The sequence below is a fragment of the Schistocerca piceifrons genome, chromosome 1 (genome assembly GCF_021461385.2).
Source record: "Schistocerca piceifrons isolate TAMUIC-IGC-003096 chromosome 1, iqSchPice1.1, whole genome shotgun sequence".
In the NCBI taxonomy this organism is placed as follows: Eukaryota; Metazoa; Arthropoda; class Insecta; order Orthoptera; family Acrididae; genus Schistocerca; species Schistocerca piceifrons.
The window spans coordinates 1030650703-1030674891 of record NC_060138.1 but is presented as its reverse complement, the minus strand read 5'-3'; the positions used below and the strand labels follow the sequence as shown (position 1 = coordinate 1030674891).

The window sequence follows — 24189 nt, the reverse complement described above, 5'->3', positions numbered from 1 at the left end:
CAGAGCTTTTATCATAATGTGTCTGTGACGGCAGACAATAATCCTGAGGTTTATGGATGATGAGTGTAGCATATTTCAATGCCAATGTTGGTATCTCCACCGACTGAAATCTAATGACAGGTGTTAAGATAGGTAAGAACCAATTTCATGGACTGTGTGTTACTGCAATTTAAAGATTTTAGTTATTAGTTTGAGGAGACAGCCAGAAGAATCAATACATACAATCAACATTCCACATGCAGACACACTATCAGCATTTTGGGGAAAATTTTCAAATGGTTTGATATTGTTTGCGGGTATATGAAACAGCTTCATATTATTTAATAGGTTAATGTTAATGTAGAGCGAGTCACATTTTGACCATGTTCTAAGAGCCAATGATATTCTGTGATTATTATGAACTGACAACTGAAAATATGTTAACAGAGGTAAAAATCACAGATCCAACATACAGGCTCGCAAGATGCTCTAGTAATTGGGAAAACTGAATGACATTAATAACTTAGTGTGTTGTATTAGGTTTGTAGCCGGGCAGCTGATACTATTTTTATATATAATGGAGTTGAGATGTGAAGAAATTCATCTATGTGTATAGTTACATTTCCACTGATGGTGAATACTCTTCTGCACTGATACACTGATAAGGAATATTGAACCACAAGAACTGTATAAAACCTCAGAAGAAATTATAATCATTTTTAGCTTTGTATTTAGTAATGAATTATTCTAATATTGCTTAAATGGGTTGGAACGCATCAAACCCCATTATCTGGCTTCTTGTGTATTCAATGATTAAGTAATGAAATAATACTGAGTCCCATAGTATTTCTTCCTAGAACACTTTCCAATCAGAATTGTAGTGAAATGCTGAAAATGAATAGAGAAAATTCTTCATATAAATTTCCATTATGAATAAGAGCATCAATTTACCACTTGTGCATTTTTGGCAACAGTACATGATTAGTCTGCAGCAAACAGTCCACTTGACTGACAAATAGGAAAATACAATTTTGATCTCGTTAATATGCTTTGCCCCATCACCACCAATTATTCTCCAAATTTGTAAAATGTGAAATGTTGGCACTGATGGCTGACTTAGTAATTGAATTTGGCTCTCTTCACGAACCTGTGTGCATTGTGCAATATTTTGATAAATGCCCTCACAAGAGAATGGTTTGCTGAAGTGCAATTTCTCTCTTAGATAAAATTACAAAAACTGTATTAAGTGCTTTAATAAGAGCTACGAAGCTACTTCGTATTTTACTTAACCTAGTTGAGATGTCATTAGTCGTTTGATTTCACATATCATTAAGTTAATTATACATTGGATATTTGGACAAAAAGCTTCTGACTGCTTTGCCTTACACCTCAATGTGTGGTCTTCTGGCATTTTGGTCAACGTGGCCTCTGTGTGTCCAGTCATCCTATGCTGCATTTGTTTTATGGGTCCAGGAAATATAACATTTGATACTCCCATTTCTTTTTCGAGACAGACGTGAATGGGAAAGTTACAAAAACACCAAGCACATGGGGAGCAGAACAGAGCATAAGTTACAGGTCAAACGAATGTTGGCAGAAGAATTAAATTAACAAAATACTAAACTAGAAGTTTCCAGAAACATACAAAGGATTCCTTTGTTTATTCAATATATGGAAAAATTGTGTGGTACATTTAACACTACAATTGTGAAAAGTCCTGGCTTTCTTACTAACGTGATATGCACCTGTACCTGAAATTAACTATCTACTTTTATTCCAATTCATGTTCCGCCTTACAAAACTTACTACCCTCTGGAAGTAAAGCATTGGTTTTAACACAGCTACTACTATCAAACACGATTGACATCAATGCCACAATAAGCAACACTAAATTACTCTCACGTTAAAAAGTTGCAAGCTACATGCATTTTACAAATTCAGTTTGGAAACTGAGACACTAATTTTTTACTAACACAAACATTACAACAAAATTTTTAATGTGGTAAGGAACATTCTTGCAAAATGCAAATACCTTAGGAGTAAAGCACGCAACTCACCCAATAGTAGAAGTGTTGGGTAATTGAGAGGAGGCTAAACATAAGGCCCAAAATATTCTGAAATATGCTCCTGTTGTAGTAGCAAAATCTACAAAAGTACTGACTGTACCAGAATCAACATTTTCTAAAACTTAGGCAAATAAACGGAGTGATTAAGATTTTAGAACTTGACAAAGCAATTGTATATTTATATTTCTTATATTTTTTTGACATGTTTTAAAACTATTAAATATTTTAAACGGAAAACAGTAAAGTGAGGTTTTCATTGTTTTTTGTGTGCCTGATGCCATTTCAACACTTCTACTTGATGAGTTCTCTCTTCCAACCTTAAATTATATACAAAGAAAATTTTTACAATCAACTTGTGGTTTTGATAATGAGGTAAAATTAGTACACCACTAGCATAGATGGATATGATTATATGGGCACTGTCTCTAATATGAGCTGTATGGAGCACAGTAAATTCTAAATTTAATTTCCTTCTTAACTGTGGACAGTGAGACCTGCTTGCAACATGAGCAAAACTACACTTTACACTGCTCTTTAAATGGTGACTACAATTTTGAGGAAACAATTTATCTGTGGAAAGATTATGGTCTTCATCTTTCTGCCACAGCCAGACACACTATTAAGAGTGTAGGAAATGGAATTTCACTAAAACTCAAAGCACCCAGTGTCACAGAGCTTCCCACCTTTACAATAAAGGTTGTGGACAAATCTAAGAGGCATGTCATTGGGCACCATAGAAAGGTGTTTTGCCACTATCAACAATCTTATTTTATTAACGACTGCCTTTCAGCTTGCTTTTGCAAGACATGTCTGAGTCAGTGGGCATGTTAAGTTGTCTCATGGCACCAACATATATCTACAAAATTTTAGACAAACATTCTTGTATATAAAAAGCATGGTAAAATATGTTGAAACTTTTACAAAATGGGCAAAACAAACCAGAAAAATTATAATGATATTTGTTAAAATTGTGATGTGGAAGAGAGAATGATATTAAATGAACAGACTATTACAGAGTGCGTGGAAATGTCGGCAGAGAAGATAAGTCACTTACTAGAATGAACATAATTTCAGGAATAAACTGACAGATGTGAAGCTCTCTGAAGAAGTATTAAGGGTCGGTATGAACTGAAGGGCAGCGATGTGCATAAGAGTGCAGTGAAATGTATTGTGAAGATTGGAAGTGCTAGGTAAAGATTTCCCTCTTAACAGATCTCAGTATAATTTAGAAATATAAGAAAAATACAATGACAAAGACATAAATAGGACACACAAATGAAAGAATGGAAATTAATATAAAATCTCGACTTCGACATGACTACTGCAGTAAAATTGACAAATTGTTTATCACAGGCAGTGACCTTGCACACACTTAGATAACGCTGCTCTCACAGCTGCTATTGTCTGAAACTAATGCTTTAAAACAATAAATTATTCATAACAATGTTGCTACCTAATCTATCCTCTAAACTGCTACAAGCCTGTATATATAATGGAATGTTTTCAATATTGTCATCTTATACACGCTTTGATTCACCACTAATGGCATTTAATACTGATATTCTGCAACTATGTTCCAAAACTCCAAAATAGGTATAGTAAATACGCTGCAACTCAAATGTATTCACGATATAGCCTCTTTCGCTGCAAAATATTTTGATAAGAAAGTTGGTGTCATTTTTCATAGCTCACAGCCTTGTAGGTTGCAACTTTCTTATAATGTTTCAGTAGAGTTTTGGAACATACAGTTTGCAAGTTACATATATTTTTAAGACTTATACGTTAGGCTTCTGCGGTTTAACAAAAAAGTAATTTCATTTGACACATCACAACAGTCATAAATAAAATAACTTATACAGTTTTACTAAACTCTGGGATAAACAAACAACAGTTCACTACACAACACAACTCTGATATTTTATTCAGTGATAGAAACTCGTCGCTTTGCTTGCGCACCATTTTTCCATGTCAACAGCGCATCAAGAAGAGCTTCCATTAAGGGGTTGCCTCCCAGCCTTTCCACTTCTGCCCTGGCTTCAATATCCAACTGCTCCAATGTCTGTCGTGTATAATCAAAGGATCCATACTTTTCAAGCAAAGTAATACAGTACTTTTTTACTTCAACATCGTGTGTTCTCTGCCGTAATATATCTGAATTTTTCATAAGGAAACTATATGGATTAGCAGAACACATTAAACTAGGCATTTAATGTTAAAGTTAGTTTTGTAAGCATTCAACAGCAATCACTACATTACAGGATTTGATTTGCAACTTATCAGCTATAGACTGAAACAGTTGCTACGAATAACTATTGAAGAAAAATAGTCTATGTCAAGTAACATGAGGTATTAGCAACTTCGTGACGAATGAAACAATACATATAAACATGCTTCTGATGAAATGTATTTAAAGAATAGGGTATTATGCAGTGCGGTTCAAATACTAAAAACTTTCATGTTATTGCAGAGCATGCCTGGAGGAAAAAACTGAGTATAGGAACTTATAACAAACCAAGATTTCTGGGCTTCTAGATCAACCAAAGTTTATGTTATCATCATTAGTTTACCAAAATTTGTGATTCCACTTGTGATCACCAATGTTTATTCTGGTTTCAGTTGTAACATACAAGATTCATGGTCTTTACGTAAGTACGCCTTTTTTCTTGGTCATCAGTCTACTGACTGGTTTGATGCGGCCCGCCACAAATTCCTTTCCTGTGCTAACCTCTTCATCTCAGAGTAGCACTTGCAACCTACGTCCTCAATTATTTGCTTGACGTATTCCAATCTCTGTCTTCCTCTACAGTTTTTGCCCTCTACAGCTCCCTCTAGTACCATGGAAGTCATTCCCTCATGTCTTAGCAGATGTCCTATCATCCTGTCCCTTCTCCTTATCAGTGTTTTCCACATATTCCTTTCCTCTCCAATTCTGCGTGGAACCTCCTCATTTCTTACCTTATCAGTCCACCTAATTTTCAACATTCGTCTATAGCACCACATCTCAAATGCTTCCATTCTCTTCTGTTCCGGTTTTCCCCACAGTCCATGTTTCACTAAAGTACGCTATACTGTGAAGTATTTATGTAATTATACTCTTTTGCATATTTGTTTGTAATATTTGTTTACAACACTTTCACATGTTTTTGGTAACTACTTTGTGGAATTATTACAGAACAAAACTTGTTCATCCCATGAATAGTCACAGCCAAATGATTTTGGGTCCATGAAAAATGTAATTTGTTTTCTATTTCTTTTTATCAGTTACAAGCTGTTCCCAGCCAGGCTTTGCTGTGGCTGAGTCTACTTACATGGTAAAGAAAGAAAAGGGAAAGCACATGTTTCTAATATGAATGGGAATGGGAAGACGCATCCAAATCTCCTTCGGTCCCCTGTCTCTGTCCATCTCCTCTTCCCCCTTTCTTTGTACATATCCTCCTCCTTCCCTCCCCCCCCCCCCCCCCCTCTCTCTCTCTCTCTCTCTCTCTCTCTCTCTCTCTCCGTACATTTCTTCCCACTCCTCTATCCACCTCCCCTCCTCCCCCTCCCATCCCATCTGACCATCAACCTTCTTTATTGTTACTGCAAAATCATATTCTGTAGTAGTTTCTAATTTTCTAATCATAAACCAATACAGCATAAATACAACTTTCCTGTTTGCTAACATTTCACTACTTTACATTTATATTTTAAATATACATTTCACTAATTTATATTTACATTTATTTGTTAAAAATATCTGGTCTACATGTGTCTAAATGTTTATTTCAGTAACATGCACAAACTTGAAGTACATTGGAAAAGTACACCGAGGTTTTTGGTAACAACGTTTTCCCTATACACATTAAGAATTAGGTACCTAAAAACAGTCCCATATTAAAATTCAATGTTGTGTCAAAATTTCAAAGCAATCAGTGAAGAACTTCCGTATACTGGAGATTTTGAAGAAATGAACATGTATATTTGTACTTCCCCCCCGTGAACCATGGACCTTGCCGTTGGTGGGGAGGCTTGCGTGCCTCAGCGATACAGATAGCCGTACCGTAGGTGCAACCACAACGGAGGGGTATCTGCTGAGAGGCCAGACAAACGTGTGGTTCCTGAAGAGGGGCAGCAGCCTTTTCAGTAGTTGCAAGGGCAACAGTCTGGATGATTGACTGATCTGGCCTTGTAACAATAACCAAAACGGCCTTGCTGTGCTGGTACTGCGAACGGCTGAAAGCAAGGGGAAACTACAGCCGTAATTTTTCCCGAGGGCATGCAGCTTTACTGTATGATTACATGATGATGGCGTCCTCTTGGGTAAAATATTCCGGAGGTAAAATAGTCCCCCCTTCGGATCTCCGGGCGGGAACTACTCAAGAGGATGTCGTTATCAGGAGAAAGAAAACTGGCGTTCTACGGATCGGAGCGTGGAATGTCAGATCCCTTAATCGGGCAGGTAGGTTAGAAAATTTAAAAAGGGAAATGGATAGGTTGAAGTTAGATATAGTGGGAATTAGTGAAGTTCGGTGGCAGGAGGAACAAGACTTCTGGTCAGGTGACTACAGGGTTATAAACACAAAATCAAATAGGGGTAATGCAGGAGTAGGTTTAATAATGAATAGGAAAATAGGAATGCGGGTAAGCTACTACAAATAGCATAGTGAACGCATTATTGTGGCCAAGATAGATACGAAGCCCACGCCTACTACAGTAGTACAAGTTTATATGCCAACTAGCTCGGCAGATGATGAAGAAACTGAAGAAATGTATGATGAAATAAAAGAAATTATTCAGATTGTGAAGGGAGACGAAAATTTAATAGTCATGGGTGACTGGAATTCGAGTGTAGGAAAAAGGAGAGAAGGAAACATAGTAGGTGAATATGGATTGGGGGACAGAAATGAAAGAGGAAGCCGCCTGGTCGAATTTTGCACAGAGCACAACATAATCATAACTAACACTTGGTTTAAGAATCATGAAAGAAGGTTGTATACATGGAAGAACCCTGGAGATACTAAAAGGTATCAGATAGATTATATAATGGTAAGACAGAGATTTAGGAACCAGGTTTTAAATTGTAAGACATTTCCAGGGGCAGATGTGGACTCTGACCACAATCTATTGGTTATGACCTGTAGATTAAAACTGAAGAAACTGCAAAAAGGTGGGAATTTAAGGAGATGGGACCTGGATAAACTAAAAGAACCAGAGGTGGTACAGAGATTCAGGGAGAGCATAAGGGAGCAATTGACAGGAATGGGGGAAATAAATACAGTAGAAGAAGAATGGGTAGCTTTGAGGGATGAAGTAGTGAAGGCAGCAGAGGATCAAGTAGGTAAAAAGACGAGGGCTAGTAGAAATCCTTGGGTAACAGAAGAAATATTGAATTTAATTGATGAAAGGAGAAAATATAAAAATGCAGTAAGTGAAACAGGCAAAAAGGAATACAAACGTCTCAAAAATGAGATCGACAGGAAGTGCAAAATGGCTAAGCAGGGATGGCTAGAGGACAAATGTAAGGATGTAGAGGCCTATCTCACTAGGGGTAAGATAGATACCGCCTACAGGAAAATTAAGGAGACCTTTGGAGATAAGAGAACCACATGTATGAACATCAAGAGCTCAGATGGAAACCCAGTTCTAAGCAAAGAAGGGAAAGCAGAAAGGTGGAAGGAGTATATAGAGGGTCTATACAAGGGCGATGTACTTGAGGACAATATTATGGAAATGGAAGAGGATGTAGATGAAGATGAAATGGGAGATATGATACTGCGTGAAGAGTTTGACAGAGCACTGAAAGACCTGAGTCGAAACAAGGCCCCCGGAGTAGACAATATTCCATTGGAACTACTGACGGCCATGGGAGAGCCAGTCCTGACAAAACTCTACCGTCTGGTGAGCAAGATGTATGAAACAGGCGAAATACCCTCAGACTTCAAGAAGAATATAATAATTCCAATCCCAAAGAAAGCAGGTGTTGACAGATGTGAAAATTACCGAACTATCAGCTTAATAAGTCACAGCTGCAAAATACTAACACGAATTCTTTACAGACGAATGGAAAAACTAGTAGAAGCCAACCTCGGGGAAGATCAGTTTGGATTCCGTAGAAACACTGGAACACGTGAGGCAATACTGACCTTACGACTTATCTTAGAAGAAAGATTAAGGAAAGGCAAACCTACGTTTCTAGCATTTGTAGACTTAGAGAAAGCTTTTGACAATGTTGACTGGAATACTCTCTATCAAATTCTAAAGGTGGCAGGGGTAAAATACAGGGAGTGAAAGGCTATTTACAATTTGTACAGAAACCAGATGGCAGTTATAAGAGTCGAGGGACATGAAAGGGAAGCAGTGGTTGGGAAGGGAGTAAGACAGGGTTGTAGCCTCTCCACGATGTTATTCAATCTGTATATTGAGCAAGCAGTAAAGGAAACAAAAGAAAAATTCGGAGTAGGTATTAAAATTCATGGAGAAGAAATAAAAACATTGAGGTTCGCCGACGACATTGTAATTCTGTCAGAGACAGCAAAGGACTTGGAAGAGCAGTTGAATGGAATGGACAGTGTCTTGAAAGGAGGATATAAGATGAACATCAACAAAAGCAAAACAAGGATAATGGAATGTAATCTAATTAAGTCGGGTGATGCTGAGGGAATTAGATTAGGAAATGAGGCACTTAAAGTAGTAAAGGAGTTTTGCTATTTGGGGAGCAAAATAACTGATGATGGTCGAAGTAGAGAGGATATAAAATGTAGGCTGGCAATGGCAAGGAAAGCGTTTCTGAAGAAGAGAAATTTGTTAACATCCAGTATTGATGTAAGTGTCAGGAAGTCATTTCTGAAAGTATTCGTATGGAGTGTAGCCATGTATGGAAGTGAAACATGAACGATAAATAGTTTGGACAAGAAGAGAATAGAAGCTTTCGAAATGTGGTGCTACAGAAGAATGCTGAAGATTAGATGGGTAGATCACATAACTAATGAGGAAGTATTGAATAGGATTGGGGAGAAGAGAAGTTTGTGGTACAACTTGACCAGAAGAAGGGATCGGTTGGTAGGACATGTTCTGAGGCATCAAGGGATCACCAATTTAGTATTGGAGGGCAGCGTGGAGGGTAAAAATCGTAGAGGGAGACCAAGAGATGAATACACTAAGCAGATTCAGAAGGATGTGGGTTGCAGTAGGTACTGGGAGATGAAAAGGCTTGCACAGGATAGAGTAGCATGGAGGGCTGCATCAAACCAGTCTCAGGACTGAAGACCACAACAACAACAACAACATTTGTACTTACAGTAATACTCCTTTTCAGCAGTCTGACCCAAAAGAGCTTGAAGTACAGGAAAGCACAGGAAAAACCCAATATGTTAAAATGAATGAATTACTGTCATTATCTTTATACTGTTCAAAATATGAAATTAAAACAATTTGAATATTATCTTTTTTTAAAAAATCTTAAGTAATTAATTGTTTTTGTTTCTTCCTAACAGCAATTAGCTCTACTTCTCTCTATAGTACATGAAACATCAATCACAAAGGCAGTGGCCGATGGCCGAGTGCTGTTGCACACACACACGCATGTGGGTTTCCCTCTTTGTTTCGATCATGTCCAATGGTGTTAATACAACATGCAGCAAAACCTTTTGTGTTCCGGTGTGAGACTTATTATTAATAACCACTATAAAATTACGGTAAATAAAACTGGTAACACAATATTGATTAAAACATTAAAGCTGGCAGTCTTTGTAAACAGAAAACAACAGGCACGAAAACTACAACTTGTTACCAAAACGGTGGTCACTTGGTTTGATGATGTCCTGGGTGAGAAAAAGGGTGCAAATTGTCATAATGTTATGGACCATCTTGAGGAGGATTGTTTATGTTTGAAATCAGGTCATACCAACCTACGAAAGCATATGTAGTATGGATCAGTGTGTTTCACATGGATGTAAGAACGATTCATGACAGCTCCTTATAGAGACGGCTGTCTTCCAAAGCGGTGTTCATTTGTACTAATAACTGAAATTAAATTACAGCTGCTGTAATACAACACAAAGAGCAGAAGGAAGGTTGCTACTATGGTCACATTTGTCAGACTGTGATTATTGTTAATACAGTGACTAGACATACCTCTCCACCACACCAAACCACTGCGAACCTATAATGCAGGTGCCCATGACCCCACATGCTAACAATGAAAATCTTGCTTACCACATTTACACTACACTAGGTGATCAATAACTCTGTATATAGTTTCTGTTTACTGCTTTGTTCCAAGGCCGATTTTATGCAGAAACTGTAAGCGTTTCTTATCGCAAATCTTCGTAAGTTTTTGACTGAATACTTTAAAATTTTGACATAATATTGCATTGGAATACAAGTTTTATACAACTATTTTCAAATATGTGTAACATTAAGTAAGTACCTAAAAACTCGCACGTATTAGAATGTCATGTGTCAAAATTTTAAAGCAATCCATCAAGAACTTTTAGAGATTAATAATTTTGAACAATTGAACATTTAAATTTTTATTTATATAGATAACTAATGCCACAAGGACTTTACTATTTTACAATTTTAATTTACTTAATGCCAAGTGAAACATTATCGTTCATCAAATTAAGAACTATTATTATATATCAAAAACATGTTCAGTTTCTTCAAAAAAAAAAAAAAAAAAAAAAAAAAAAAAAAAAAAAAAAAAATTATGCTGTAAAAGTAATATATCAAGAAACCTCTTGATGTGGCATATCTTTATATTTTACTTTCTATTTTATGATTACATCAAGTAACTTTCATTAATGTAACCATATTTTTTTTTTATTTGTATGTGTTCTGTCTGTAAAATTGGATGTGATTACAAAACATTTTTGACTCTACAACTTCTAGAACATTCTGGAAAACAGAGATATGATATACAGAACTGAGTGCATGCCAAATAAGGGATTCTGCAGTCAACATCAGTTTGAAAATCATACCTGTTTCTGTAAGCACCTGTACTCTGCACACAGTAGGTGTTTTGGTCCAAAACGTGCTGCACAACGGCTCTTTTGTGTAAAAATGTGTATGGTGTACTACAATTTTGTGGCCATACAAAACGTGAAATAAAATAAGAAGAAATTTTGTAAAACAGTGTTTTCACTGGAGAATTTAGAACTCTAGGATCTAATCATCTATCAAAATGATGAACACTGCATTTTCAACAAAGGAAAGATGAGTACTTATTTTACAATCATAGCATTCATCAAAGACAATAATATGAAAAGAACAGATTGCTACTCACCACACTGCACAAATGCCGAGTTGCAGACAGTGAGGCGTAGCGCCATATAACGATCCTGCCTTGGAGGCAGATGGGAGATGTGTCTCAGAGCTGGACAGTGACAGATGGTGACGCGAAACTGGACACGCACGTAGTTTATGTGTCAGCCGATAGAGGCCAATATTGGATAGGGGGACTGTGATTTTAGTTTCGATTGTGCCCACTAGAGTGCACTATAGTAACAGAATGTTTTTCATAAACTGTTCTAGTATTTTCATAAAGTGTTATGTCTTTGTGTGTATGTAAAATGTTATAAATGTGTTTTAGCAGTATGAATGATGCATCAGTGTGGTTAAAGTTAATATGAAGATAATTGTTTAGTGAGTTATGTAGTAGGATTTAGTGTGGGAACATTTCGAAGAAGTATGGATATGGACAAAGGGGATCTTTGTAGAATAGATTTATAAAGTAAGTTTATGGTAAAGGGACAGTTAATTCAGGTATAAATAACAATAGTAAATAACTTTATGCATAAGCAAAACTTCAGCGTATTAGATAATTATGTCGATAAAAAGTGCAGTTGTTACGTTTACTATTTTGCGATTGGTTATTGATGAAAAGCATGGACTGACATGGGAAAGTGTTGTTTTGCTATTGGCTGTTAAGTAAACTGAACAATGGTGAAGCAATATTTTTCACATGCCTTTCTCTGCTGGTAGAGAAGACATAGAGTATTCTAGAGAAGAGTGGGAGCCTAGCCATGAAACAGTTCGGACGTGTGTAGTAGTAGTAATTCCGATGGAAACGATAAGTTGCCAAATCTAGCAGTGTCTCATACATCAAAAGTGTGATGGCATAATTATTCCGATGGGCGTGTAGAAATTTCGGAATTTTTAAATGAATTTTGTGAAGAGAAAAGACATGATTCCGCGTGGCGTATTGAGCAGGTCGGTGGCTAAAAACTGTGACTGCGTTAGGTACCAACAGACTTAATATTTGGCGAGCATTATCAATCAAAAACAATCAGTATTTTTGTAGCTACTACGTTTTCAGGAAATGCAACACCATAAACTTGCTAACGTGATTGAAAGGGTTTATGAGTGACTGTGTTAAGACAAGCACGGGCTTGGCAGTGATACTTGTTCACCTAAGTTTCAGAATATATTAATTGAGGACAAACTTTCCAACTTTTCATTTCGTGTTTCTCCCGAAACGTCGATTAGTGACTTAAATTGCAGCCTGGTTCACGTCGAAGTACAGTAGGTTTCACTCGGCTTTCCTACTGATGATCTGCTGAGACAATGTTCACTGGTAAGTCCAGATCCATCGTAAAGGGATGGAAAGAACCGCGCCGCTGCACGTGGTGCATCAGTGCTGGGAAACACTAAAGCCATAGTATTTTGTATCCACGGTCGAGAGAAAGATTTTGATGGACTGAACAGTGAACATTAGTGAAAGAATTTAGTGAACCGGCACTGGCAAAAGTTTTAACAGAACCCGTTTCGAGTTGCTGGAGTTGCAAGAAAGAAGATCATACGCAAGGGCTGCAGTAGCGACGGGAGCACAGCGAAGCAGGAGATGGCGCTTTACAGGTGGCGGCGAGCAGTACAATGGGGCAGCGCGCCAGCCTACACAATGTGCGGGGGCCCGGAAACTGTTATGTCAGCTGCAGGGGATTGGACTCGCATTCTCAACACGCCAAGGCTGCAGCATTCGACATTCGACAAAAGATAAGTCAGCTTTGTTACATCTGTATTGTGTGTGTGTGTGTGTGTGTGTGTGTGTGTGTGTGTGTGTGCTGAAAGACTGAGTAACATGGCAAGTGATAAAGATTTTGTGAATACAGTGAAGGAGGAAGAACTTTTATTCAGCGTGAGTGCTTCTCACACTAGCACACCTGAACAGAGAGAGGGAGTAGATGTTAAAATAAAAGGGTATGTTTTTGATGATATTTCTATGTTATCTACGGATAGTGGAATTGAGTCAGCTTCAAGTATGTTTGTTAATGTAACTAGTGGGGATAATACTAATCCAAAAAGTGACGTTATGCATGAACTCAGTAATGATCAGGTGTGTGATGATAGTGTTGGTAATGTTACTGAATCAAATGTATCAAATGTGGATACCAAATTTGGTATAGTGCCAGTGGAACAAGGTAAACAAGAAACAGTGATGCCAAAAATGGAACTAGGAAGTATGCAGGAAATGTTTGTTGCTTTAATGGGCTCTATACAAGGACAAACTAATTTGGCTGAAAAAATTAACAGTAAACTTGAAAAACTTGACGGTGGTTTTAATGAAAAAATTAGTAAACTTGACAGTGGTTTTAATGAAAAAATTAGTAAACTTGACAGTGGTTTTAATGAAAAAATTAGTAAACTTGACAGTGGTTTTAGTGAAAAAATTGAAAAGCAGACTGCTGTTTTAAAAGAAATGTGGGAAAATGAACTGAAGTCATTAGAAAATAAAGTAGGTGACAAAATTTCTCGAGTTGAGAATAACTGCAAAGGATATGTTAGCATTGTAAAAGGTAAATTAACAGAGGCTTTGAATATAGTTGCTATTGGAAACAAACAAAGAGTAGGTGGAATTAAAGAAGGCATACAAAAAGTACAGGTTAAAATAGCGGCTGTAGAATCTGTATGTGAAACTCATCACAAAGTGTTAGCCAGTAAAATCAGTTCTGAATCTGACAAATGTATGAATGAAGTAAAAACTGTGTCAGAACGAGTGGATGAGTCTGATAAAAATGTTCTTCAGCTAACTAACCAAGTAGAAGGGGTGGAAAGTAGGTTGGATGAGCACGACAGTAGACTATGCCCAGTTGAAACTAACCTCAAACATGGAATTAACAGTAGTGGGTGTAGTTTTGTGGTAGAATCATCTGAAATTTCATATGTCACTAACAGACAGTTTTTACGTTTTGATCCAACAGGAAATGTGCATCCAAAATAATTTTGGAATGATTTTGAAGGTGTGGTACCTAGTTTGTGGTCAGACAAACAAAAAATAGGTTTTATTACGTCAAAATTCTTAGGATAGGCCATAATTTGGGGGTTTATTGCTACTGAACAGTACGATACTTTGGACAAATTTAAAGAGGCATTTTTGAAAGAATATTGGGGTAAGCAAAAACAGATGGAGTTATTAAATAGCATCTGGGCTGGGGAAAAGTTTAACCCCAAAAGGTAAAGTGTAAAAAAGTTTGCATTAAAATGGATGACAAATTTGTCATACTTAAACAACAAAATCGAGCCAGAGCAAATTTTTAAGGGTTTGGAAGGTAAACTGCCTATGCACTGGCGGAACAAACTTATTTCAGCACCGAAAGATGATGTGCATAAGTTCATTAGTCATTTGGAGAGGGTTGAGAAGTTACTGCATGAGGAGGAATATGCAAATCGTAATGACAGACCACCAAAAGATGCAGGACCGTGACATAATGTAAACATTAACAGAATTGACATGTTCTGTGGAAATGGCAGGGGCAGAGGTGCCGGGAGGTGGTGCTATCCTGCAAATGATAGGCGAAGTAATGGGGAACAGGTGTACGATTATTGATCATATTCTCCAGTGCGAGAGAATGATGTTGCACAAAGGCAGCATCTGCACGTTTAATGGAGGTTTAGAGATTTTTTAGATAGACATAAACAAGATAAGCACTGTATTTCAGACGAGAGGGATGGTATATTAGTGGAAAATGTGACAGAATCCGGTTGCAAGAAAGTGGTTAGCAACCAAGTTGAAGTCAAGTCATGTTCTGAGGAAGGAGAAAGTACAGAGGCTGCAGAATTACAGGAAATTAGTGTGGTGGAAATATTAGCGTCTATAAATGATGACATTTGTGAGGCTATTAGGGAGAAGCAGGAGGATGGTGACCAAAATGGGGGTCGACCAGTTAATAGTGGAGAAAGGGAAGAGAGAGAGGCTATAATGGAGAATAGCGAAGTGCCAGAAGGGAGTTTTGAGTTGTCACTAGTAGATAGAATACTTAGTATTGGGGAGAAAAGTGGTGAAGGTGATTCTGCAAAAATCTGTGTAATTTTCGGAAACAGGCAAGGTTTTGATAGAAGAGAGGTTGTGAACGACTTGTTGGCGGAGGGTGCTGATACTAGCAAGGAAAGGAAAGTACTGAGTCAACCAATAATTAGTCTGCAAGTGTGTGATGAAGAGGTACAGTGTTTATCAGATACAGGTAGTGGTTTATGTGCTGTGAGTAAAGGTTGGTTAGAATCATTGCAAAAAGGGAATGATCTTGTAATTATGCCAGTAATGGGGGTACAGATTATTGTAGCTACTGGAAAAGTGAAAAAACCTGTTAGACATGAAGTTCTGTTGCCAGTGAAAATAAATGGGGTGGAAGTATTCCATAACTTCCTTATAATTCCTGATCTGTCTATAAAAATGTTGATTGGTATAGATTTCTTTAACCATTACAAATGGAGATTAAATTTTAAAGAAAGTGTGATAATTTTTGAAATAAATGGGAAAGATGTGGTTGTGCCATTTTTTCAAAAAAACTATGTGATCGATGAAGAAGTAGCCAGTATACCAGTTAGGTATTGTAGAAGGACAGAGGATTTGGGGGACTACAATGAGTATGGAGATGATGTGGGGTTGGACCTTGAGGTAGATGTCAGTTAAGCTTGGAGGCCTCAGAGGGCATTGCAACCTATGCAATGCTGGGTGTCTATGCAATGCTGGGTGTTTGACGAACACCAGGTGCTCAAGTTACTGGCAGTGCTATTTCATTTTCTTTTTGTATTGCCAGTCTTCCTCGTCTAATCATTCTGAGCTGAATCTATCTTCTGTAATATTCTTCTCTGTTAGGGAAGGTGGCTTTGCAGGTATAAGATGGAGTCATGGGATTAAGATGATGTAAGTTTTGTGGTGAGAGAGATGGGGGTCAGTTTATGATTGAAGGCTGAGTGACATGTATAAATATGAGAATAACCAGATGTGACAAGGGCAGTTAGTAAAGGGGATCTAGGTGAAGAATATTTTTTATGAGTGGAGTATGAATGAATGTGGAGAATATATGTATATTTTGTAAATACAATTCTTGATTTCTGTAACATAGTGGTGAAACTATGAGGAGGAAGTGATGAAAAGGGACACTACATAAAAAGTGGTAACTATGTACTATAAAAATGTTTGTAAATAATTGCTTTATAGGAAATATGTTTTTTACCATTAAATATTTTCAAGTTGAATGAAAGTTAAACAGAAAAAATTAATAAAACCTTTGCTTGCAATAGCAACTAGTTCGTTTAAATTCATTAAGTTTTTGAAAAAGAAGTAAATTTTAGAAAAGATTTTCAAATAGATTTGATCTTGCTGATTTGATTAAGCAATACTCTGTTAATTTATTTTCATTTGAGTTCAAGTTAAACTAAATAGTAAAAAATGTAACTATTCTCCTATACTATAAGTAATTGTATATTAGGAGGTATGTAAAGGAAGTAGGCCTAGACAGAAGAATGGTTTCAGGGACAGTAATGCATGTAAACCATGGACGGACCAATAAGTGGAGAACGGAGGTGTGTTATGGACGCTACAATGCAAGGTGCCATACTCAAGACTCACGGAAAAATGTGTGATAAAGAGGCATTAGTTATGTGCAGATTTTTTTAAGGTAGGACAAAATACTATTATTAAATAGTAGGACACCAACTGCAGTGCCTGAAAAAGAGACATTCAAAAAGTAAATGTAAAAAAAAAAAAAAAAAATTATTAAAAAAGTTAGGAATGTTTTTGAGAGATTTGCAAAACATGTTTTCAAGTAAGAAAGGATTATTATCAAAGAAATTAAAGATTTTAGACTAGGTTAGTTATAGACTGCAAGTCCGAAGTAAGAGATTTGTGATTTTAGTCTATAAGAATGAGAATATTTTTTGTGAAATATTTCATAATTTTAAGTCAGGATCGATATTAGTATAATTTTAAAATTTTTTGGAATAAAATTTTATAATCATAAGGGGTGTGAGGCGTAGCGCCGTATAATGATCCTGCCTTGGAGGCGGTTAAGTGGGAGATGTGTCTCAGAGCTGGATAGTGACAGAAGGCAACGCGAGACTGGACACGCAAGTAGTTTATGTGTCAGCTGTTAGAGGACAATATTGGATAGGGGGACTGTGATTTTAGTTTCAATTGTGCCCACTAGAGTGCACTAAAGTAATAGAATGTTTTTCATAAACTGTTCTAGTATTTTCATAAAGTGTTATGTCTTTGTGTGTATGTAAAATGTTATAAATGTGTTTTAGCAATATGAATGATGCATCAGTGTGGTTAAAGTTAATATGAAGATAATTGTTTAATGAGTTATGCAGTAGGATTTAGTGTGGGAACATTTCGAAGAAGTATGGATATGGACAAAGGGGATTTTTGTAGAATAGATTTGTTAAGTACGTTTATGGTAAAGGGACAGTTAATTCAGGTATAAATAACAATAATAAATAACTTTATGCATAAGCAAAACTTCAGCATACTAGATAATTACGTCGATAAAAAGTGCAGTCGTTACGTTTACTATTTTGCGATTGGTTATTGATGAAAAGCACGGACTGACGTGGGAAAGTGTTGTTTTGCTATTGGCTGTTGAGTAAACTGACCAATGGCGAAGCAATATTCTCCGCGTGTCTTTCTCTGCTGGTAGAGAAGACACAGAGTATTCTAGAGAAGAGTGGGAGTCTAGCCATGAAACAGTTCGGACGTGCGTAGTAGTAGTAGTAGTAGTAGTAGTAGTAGTAGTAGTAGTAGTTCCGATGGAAATGATAAGTTGCCGGATCTAGCAATGTTTCATACATCAAAAGTGTGATGGCATAATTATTCCGATGGGCGTGTAGAAATTTCGGAATTTTTAAATGAATTTTGTGAAGAGAAAAGACATGAATTCCGCATGGCGTATTGAGCAGGTCGGTGTCTAAAAACTGTGACTGCATTAGGTACCAACAGACTTAATATTTGGCGAGCATTATCAATCAAAAACAATCAGTATTTTTGTAGCTATTACGTTTTCAGGAAATGCAACACCGTAAACTTGCTAACGTGATTGAAAGGGTTTATGAGTGACTGTGTTAAGACAAGCACGGGCTTGGCAGTGATACTTGTTCACCTAAGTTTCAGAATATATTAATTGAGGACAAAATTTCCAACCTTTCATTTCGTGTTTCTCCTGAAATGTAGATTAGTGACTTAAATTGCACCCTGGTTCACGTCGAAGTACAGTAGGTTTCACTCGGCTTTCCTACTGATGATCTGCTGAGACAATGTTCACAGGTAGGTGCAGGTCTGACATAAAGGGACGGAAAGAACTGCGCTGCCGCAACAGGCACAGCAAAAAGAGTACTAAACATGATAAATTTTGTCCAGAAGGCCTTAATCTGAAATAGACAACATACACACACACATTCACACAAACACCTCTCACATATACATGGCCACTGTCTCTGGCTGCTGGGTTCCCATAACGAGAGTGATGAGAGTTTAAATCCGAAACATTGTAACATTCTTGTACATAGGAGTCATGACAGATAGAAAACTAAGGACAAAACAGATTACACCCATTAAATAAATTAATATGTGCTGCGACAGAAGGTGGTGGTATGATAACAACATTGCAAATGATAGGTTGTGGAAAACTCGGTGAGTGAAATGAAGAGATTCATGAGCAATTTCTGGGAAACATCTGATAAAAATATACAAAAATGGGTGTGCAAGAAATACAAGAAATTATTCATCATCATTCCATTATGAAATAAGATTAATATTGTATAGAAATGAAACAGAACTATAATTTTTTTATAATCTGTAATTTAATAGGATGAATGTGGTAGGCCATGCTGTATGAAAGCAATTGATGAATGAGGTTCATTAGGTCCAAGAAAGCAAGGGAAGCCAAGGCCAAAGAACTTTTACAAACAGTGAACAGTGCACATTTTCATAACAGACAACAGAGACTGGTAAACAGAGTGACAAACAATGCGAAAGGCTTTTTTTGAGTGCAGTATATGATGTTACAACCCTAATTTTCCTTCCTTATAGGTACAAGTACTTTGATGAGGTGGAACAGTTTATAAAGCACAGGAAATTACACCATGACCTTTTCTTTCACCCCTTCAACATGTTCCTGGCTTTAGTCCCAGCTATGCAAAACAGATTTCCTGCAGATGGACTGCTTCTGAAGTTTTGCAGTGTCATCCTCCTGTCCCTCAACATAGATTAACCATTACTGTTCACCACAGAACAGTGAGAGGCAAATTTTGGAGTGAATGCATTAGAGGCATTGTGGATGACCTCTGTCACATGGTCCACCCACTTCTAGTCACTATCACAATGTTCTGTCACAGTCTGTTGATGTACAACATTCAGTCAACATGATTGGGCCCCATTTTTAGGTCATCATTCAGATACTGGTCTCTGTACTAGATGGATTAAGACAAGAATCAGTCCCTGGAATTACATCCACTACAACTTCCCACAAAGCAGCATCTGCAAAGGCAGGGGAGCATTTTGTGAGATCTGTAGTGGAGAACAACGGATGGCTTGAACATAACATCTGTAATTTTCATCAACTGTTACTTTCCACACTACTATGTCAAAACCTCTAGCATTTAAAATGCCTTAGAGGAGGTGGTCAGAAAAAGACTTATTTTCAGCCATATAAAGTGTGTCTTATGCTTCTCAGGTAACACTAATCTACAGAAAGGTCGCACAAATGAACAGCTTTCTACAATGTGCCATCAACATTTTTCATTAGATTCCTTATCTATGAGACAAATTACAGTTACCATTATTACTGCAGTTCTGATCCCGTTATCCCCATAACATCTCATGATGTCCTGACGCATTCACTTGAGCTGACTTTAGTTTGACTGTTGGGTAGTCTTTAAGTTTTTGCTTTTCCTTAATTTGGTTAACTTGTTGAGCTGCTGTTGCCTCAGTGAAAAAAAGAGCAATTTCTTAGTTATTTCTACATCTACATCTACATATATACTCCGCTAGCCACCAAGTTGTGTGTGGCGGAGGGCACAATTCGCGCTGAAGTCATATTTCCCCCCCTCTGTTCCACTCGCGGATCGCGCGAGGGAAAAACGACTGTCTGAACGCCTCAGTACGAGCTCTTATTTCCATTATCTTTGAATGATGATCATTACAGATTTGAAAGTTGGTGGTAATAATATATGCTCTACATCCTCAGCGAAGATTGGATTTCAGAATTTAGTGAGCAACCCTTTCTGTTTAGCGCATCGCCTATCTGCAAGTGTGTCCCACTTCAAACTTTCTATGAGATTTGTAACGCTCTCGTGATGGCTAAATGTACCAGTAATGAATCTTGCCGCTCTACTTTTGACCTTCTCAATCTATTGAATCAGAGCCAACTGGTAAGGGTCCCACACAGACGAACAATACTCCAAGACTGGATGAACTAACGTATTGTAAGCTATTTCCTTTGTTGAAGGACTGCATCGCTTCAGGATTCTACCAATAAACTGCAATCTAGAGTTCGCCTTACCCGTTACTTGTGTAATCTGATCATTCCATTTGAGATCAGATACTTGGCTGATGTTACCGCTTCCAAAGACTGATCATTTATTTTGTACTCATACATTAATGGGGATTTTTGCCTTGTTACACGCAGTACGTTACACTTACTAATATTGAGAGATAACTGCCAGTCATTACACCACGCATTTATTTTCTGCAAATACTCACTGATTTGTTCACAACTTTTGTGTGATACTACTTTTCTGTAGACTACAGCATCATCGGCAAACAGTCTAAGGCTGCTGTCAATACCATCAACCAGATCGTTTATGTAAATCGTAAAAAGCAGAGGACCTATTATCCTGCCCTGGCGCACACCCGAAGTTACTCTTGTTTTTGTTGAAGTTACCCCGTTCAAGACAACGTAATGCTCCCTGTCTGTTAGAAAACTTTCTATCCAACCGCATATGTCATTGGATAGACCGTAAGCACGCACTTTTTGTAGTAAGCGACAGTGGGGAACTGAGTCGAACGCCTTTCGAAAGTCGAGAAATATGGCATCAACCTTGGAGCCGGTATCTAGAGCCTGTTGTATATCATGCACAAAGAGGGCCAGCTTTGTCTCGCATGACCGCTGTTTCCTAAAACTGTGCTGGTTTCTGTAGATTAGCTTCACAGAGTCTAGAAAGGTCATTATATCAGAACACAAAATATGTTCCATGATTCTACAACAAATCGATGTCAGTGAAAATGGCCGGTAATTATGTGCATCCAATTTTCTACCCTTTTTATAGATTGCTATTACCTGGGTCTTCTTCCAGTCCCGTGGAACTTTCCACTGTTCCAATGATCTCTGATAGGTGACAGATAAGAATGGTGCTATATTTGTAGCATAGTCAACATAAAATCTTACGGGGATACCGTCTAGGCCAGATGCCATCCTAGCATCTAAGGATCCTAACTGTTTTACAATCCCAGATACACTAAACATTATGTCAGCTATCCTTTTGTTTGTTCGATAATTCAGAGGGGGAATGGTGCTCCAGTCCTCTATCGTAAACGAGTTTTTGAAAGCTAGGTTTAGAATTTCGGCCTTCTGTTTATCATCGTCAGTTACATTACCCCTACTGCAGCGTTCATAGATTTCACGTACAACCAAAATTTTTTGGGGTTATTTTTAGAATTTGCAGATAAAATATTACTTTCAAATTCGTTAAAAATGTCTCTCATTGTCCTTCTGACAGGTGCTTTCATGTCGCATAATTTCTGTTTGTCAGCGGGGCAGTAACTTCGTTTATAATGACGGTGCAAAATTCTCTGCTTTCTCAGCAACTTCCTAATATGTTTGTTGTACCAAGGTGGATCCTTTCCCTCCCCTATACTTCTGCTAGGCACATACTTCTCTGGCACATGGTGGACAATACCTATAAATTGCGACCAAAGATGCTCAATATCTTTGTGTCCCGCGGTGAATGCTTGGAGCTGACTATGAAGATATTCATTAATGATACTTTTATTTGCTTTCCCAAACAAGAAAACTCTATGCTGCTTCTTTTTTTTTCTTTTCTTTTTTTCAACTTCCACTGACATACAAGCCACAACAACATTATGGTCGCTAATACCTTCTCCTAGATTAACTTCCTCAAAAAGATCAGATCTGTTTGTCGCCAAGATATCTAATATGTTCCCATCTCGAGTTGGTTTTCTAACCAATTGCTCACGGTTGTATGTTGAGAGCGCTCCTAGAATAACTTCACACGAATCTTTGCTTCTGCCCCCTGTGATAAACGTGTAATTTTCCCAGTCAATGGATGCTAGATTAAAGTCTCCACCTATAACTAATGGATAATTTGGATATTTACTTCCTATGTACTCCAGACTTTCCCTGAAATGTTCTGCGACATTTGTTGCGGATGCTGCTGGTCTATAAAAACATCCTAATACAATGGTCAATCCTTGTCTGATTGACAGCTTTATCCAGACTATTTCCCAGTCCAACGCAGTATCAATCTCAACCGCGTTTAAACAGCTTTTAACTGCAATGAACACACCACATCCCATAGCATCAGTCCTATCCTTCCTAAACATTGTCCAATCAGAGTTCAAAATTTCACTGCTCTTTATGTCTGGTTTCAACCAGCTTTTGGTACCTAATACAATATTGGCATTGCTACTGTTTATTTCGGAGATTAACTCGGGAATCTCGCTACAGACACTTCGACAACTTACTAACATGAGATTAAGCATATTTAAATCCTTTGGAATGACCTGTTTAGGTGAACTAACAATTTTTACAGTTGGCACACCCACATCAGTGTCATGAACTGGTAATTTTTTGGGCCAGCAGTTTGTTTCCCATGGGGAGGAACCTAATCTAAAAACCCACATGTGCATGCCAAAAGTACTGTGCTACCCATGTAGCTGCTTCCTGTGTGTAGTGCACCCCTGATCTATCGAGGGGCGTCCTACAACCTTCCACTCCATAGCGTAGGTCGAGGAATCTACAACCATTTTCGTCACAGAGTCAACGCAGCCTCTGGTTTAGATTCTCCACTCGACTCCAAACCAGAGGACCCTGGTCCACCCTAGGTACGATGCTGCAGATCGTCAGTTTGGCTTCCACTCCTCGAGAGATGGAGGCCGCCTTCACCAATTTAGCCAGCCATCGGAAGGACCCAAGGATTTCCTCGGAACCCCAACAACAGGCATTGTTGGTGCTGACATGCGCAACAATCTGCAGCTGGCTGCACCCCGCACGCTCGATAGCTACCGGAAGAGCCTCTTCCACATCCTGGACAAGGCCCCCCAGCAAACACACCGAGTGAAGTGGACTTCTTCCCTGCCCTAGCCACTATGTTCTTGGGGGTTCCATGACCCGCCTAACATTGGAGCTTCCAATAACTAACAAACCCCTACCCCTACGTGCCGGTCTGGACCTTGCTGAAGGAGCAGTCACTATCCTGGCAGAAGGTGCAGTCTGATCCGGCTCAGCCTCCCCCCCCCCCCCCCTCCCCCCAGCATCAGATAGCACACTGAATCTATTATCAAAGTGCATGGGATTTGGCAGGAGCCTGCTTCCCCCTTGCAGCCTTCACTTTGAGGCTTGAGACCTCGACACAGTCTGCCACCCACACTGAGGTGAGAGTGGGCCAGCCGGCTCTGTCGCACCTGAGGTTAGCTCAGTGACAGAGTGCTGTAACATTCCTCCCCCCCCCCCCCACCCCCCACCCCCCTCATCCTGCACATATAGTACAGCAGAGGCTGCCCCAGGCACCCCATCCCCACCGCACCTCAAGGTGGCACTCTGGAGCTTGTTGACTGTGGCAAACAAAGCTTCCAGCTGAGTTTGGACTTTGGCCAACTCCTTCTGCATCCGCACACAACAGACACAGTCCCTATCCATCTAGCTAGTAA

The 24189-nt window shown here is 38.3% G+C and overlaps 1 protein-coding gene across 2 annotated transcripts in view; it reads right to left on the bottom strand.

Moving 5' to 3' along the window:
• Positions 1 to 1603: 1603 nt before the first annotated feature.
• Positions 1604 to 24189, bottom strand: part of LOC124796197 (geranylgeranyl pyrophosphate synthase) — a 49503-nt gene continuing 26917 nt past the window's right edge. For both annotated transcript variants that reach the window (XM_047260290.1, XM_047260298.1), the window contains exon 6: positions 1604 to 4196. In XM_047260290.1, coding sequence (XP_047116246.1) covers positions 3964 to 4196 — 233 coding nt within the window. In that variant the 3' untranslated portion in view covers positions 1604 to 3963. The remainder of the gene's footprint in view (positions 4197 to 24189) is intronic.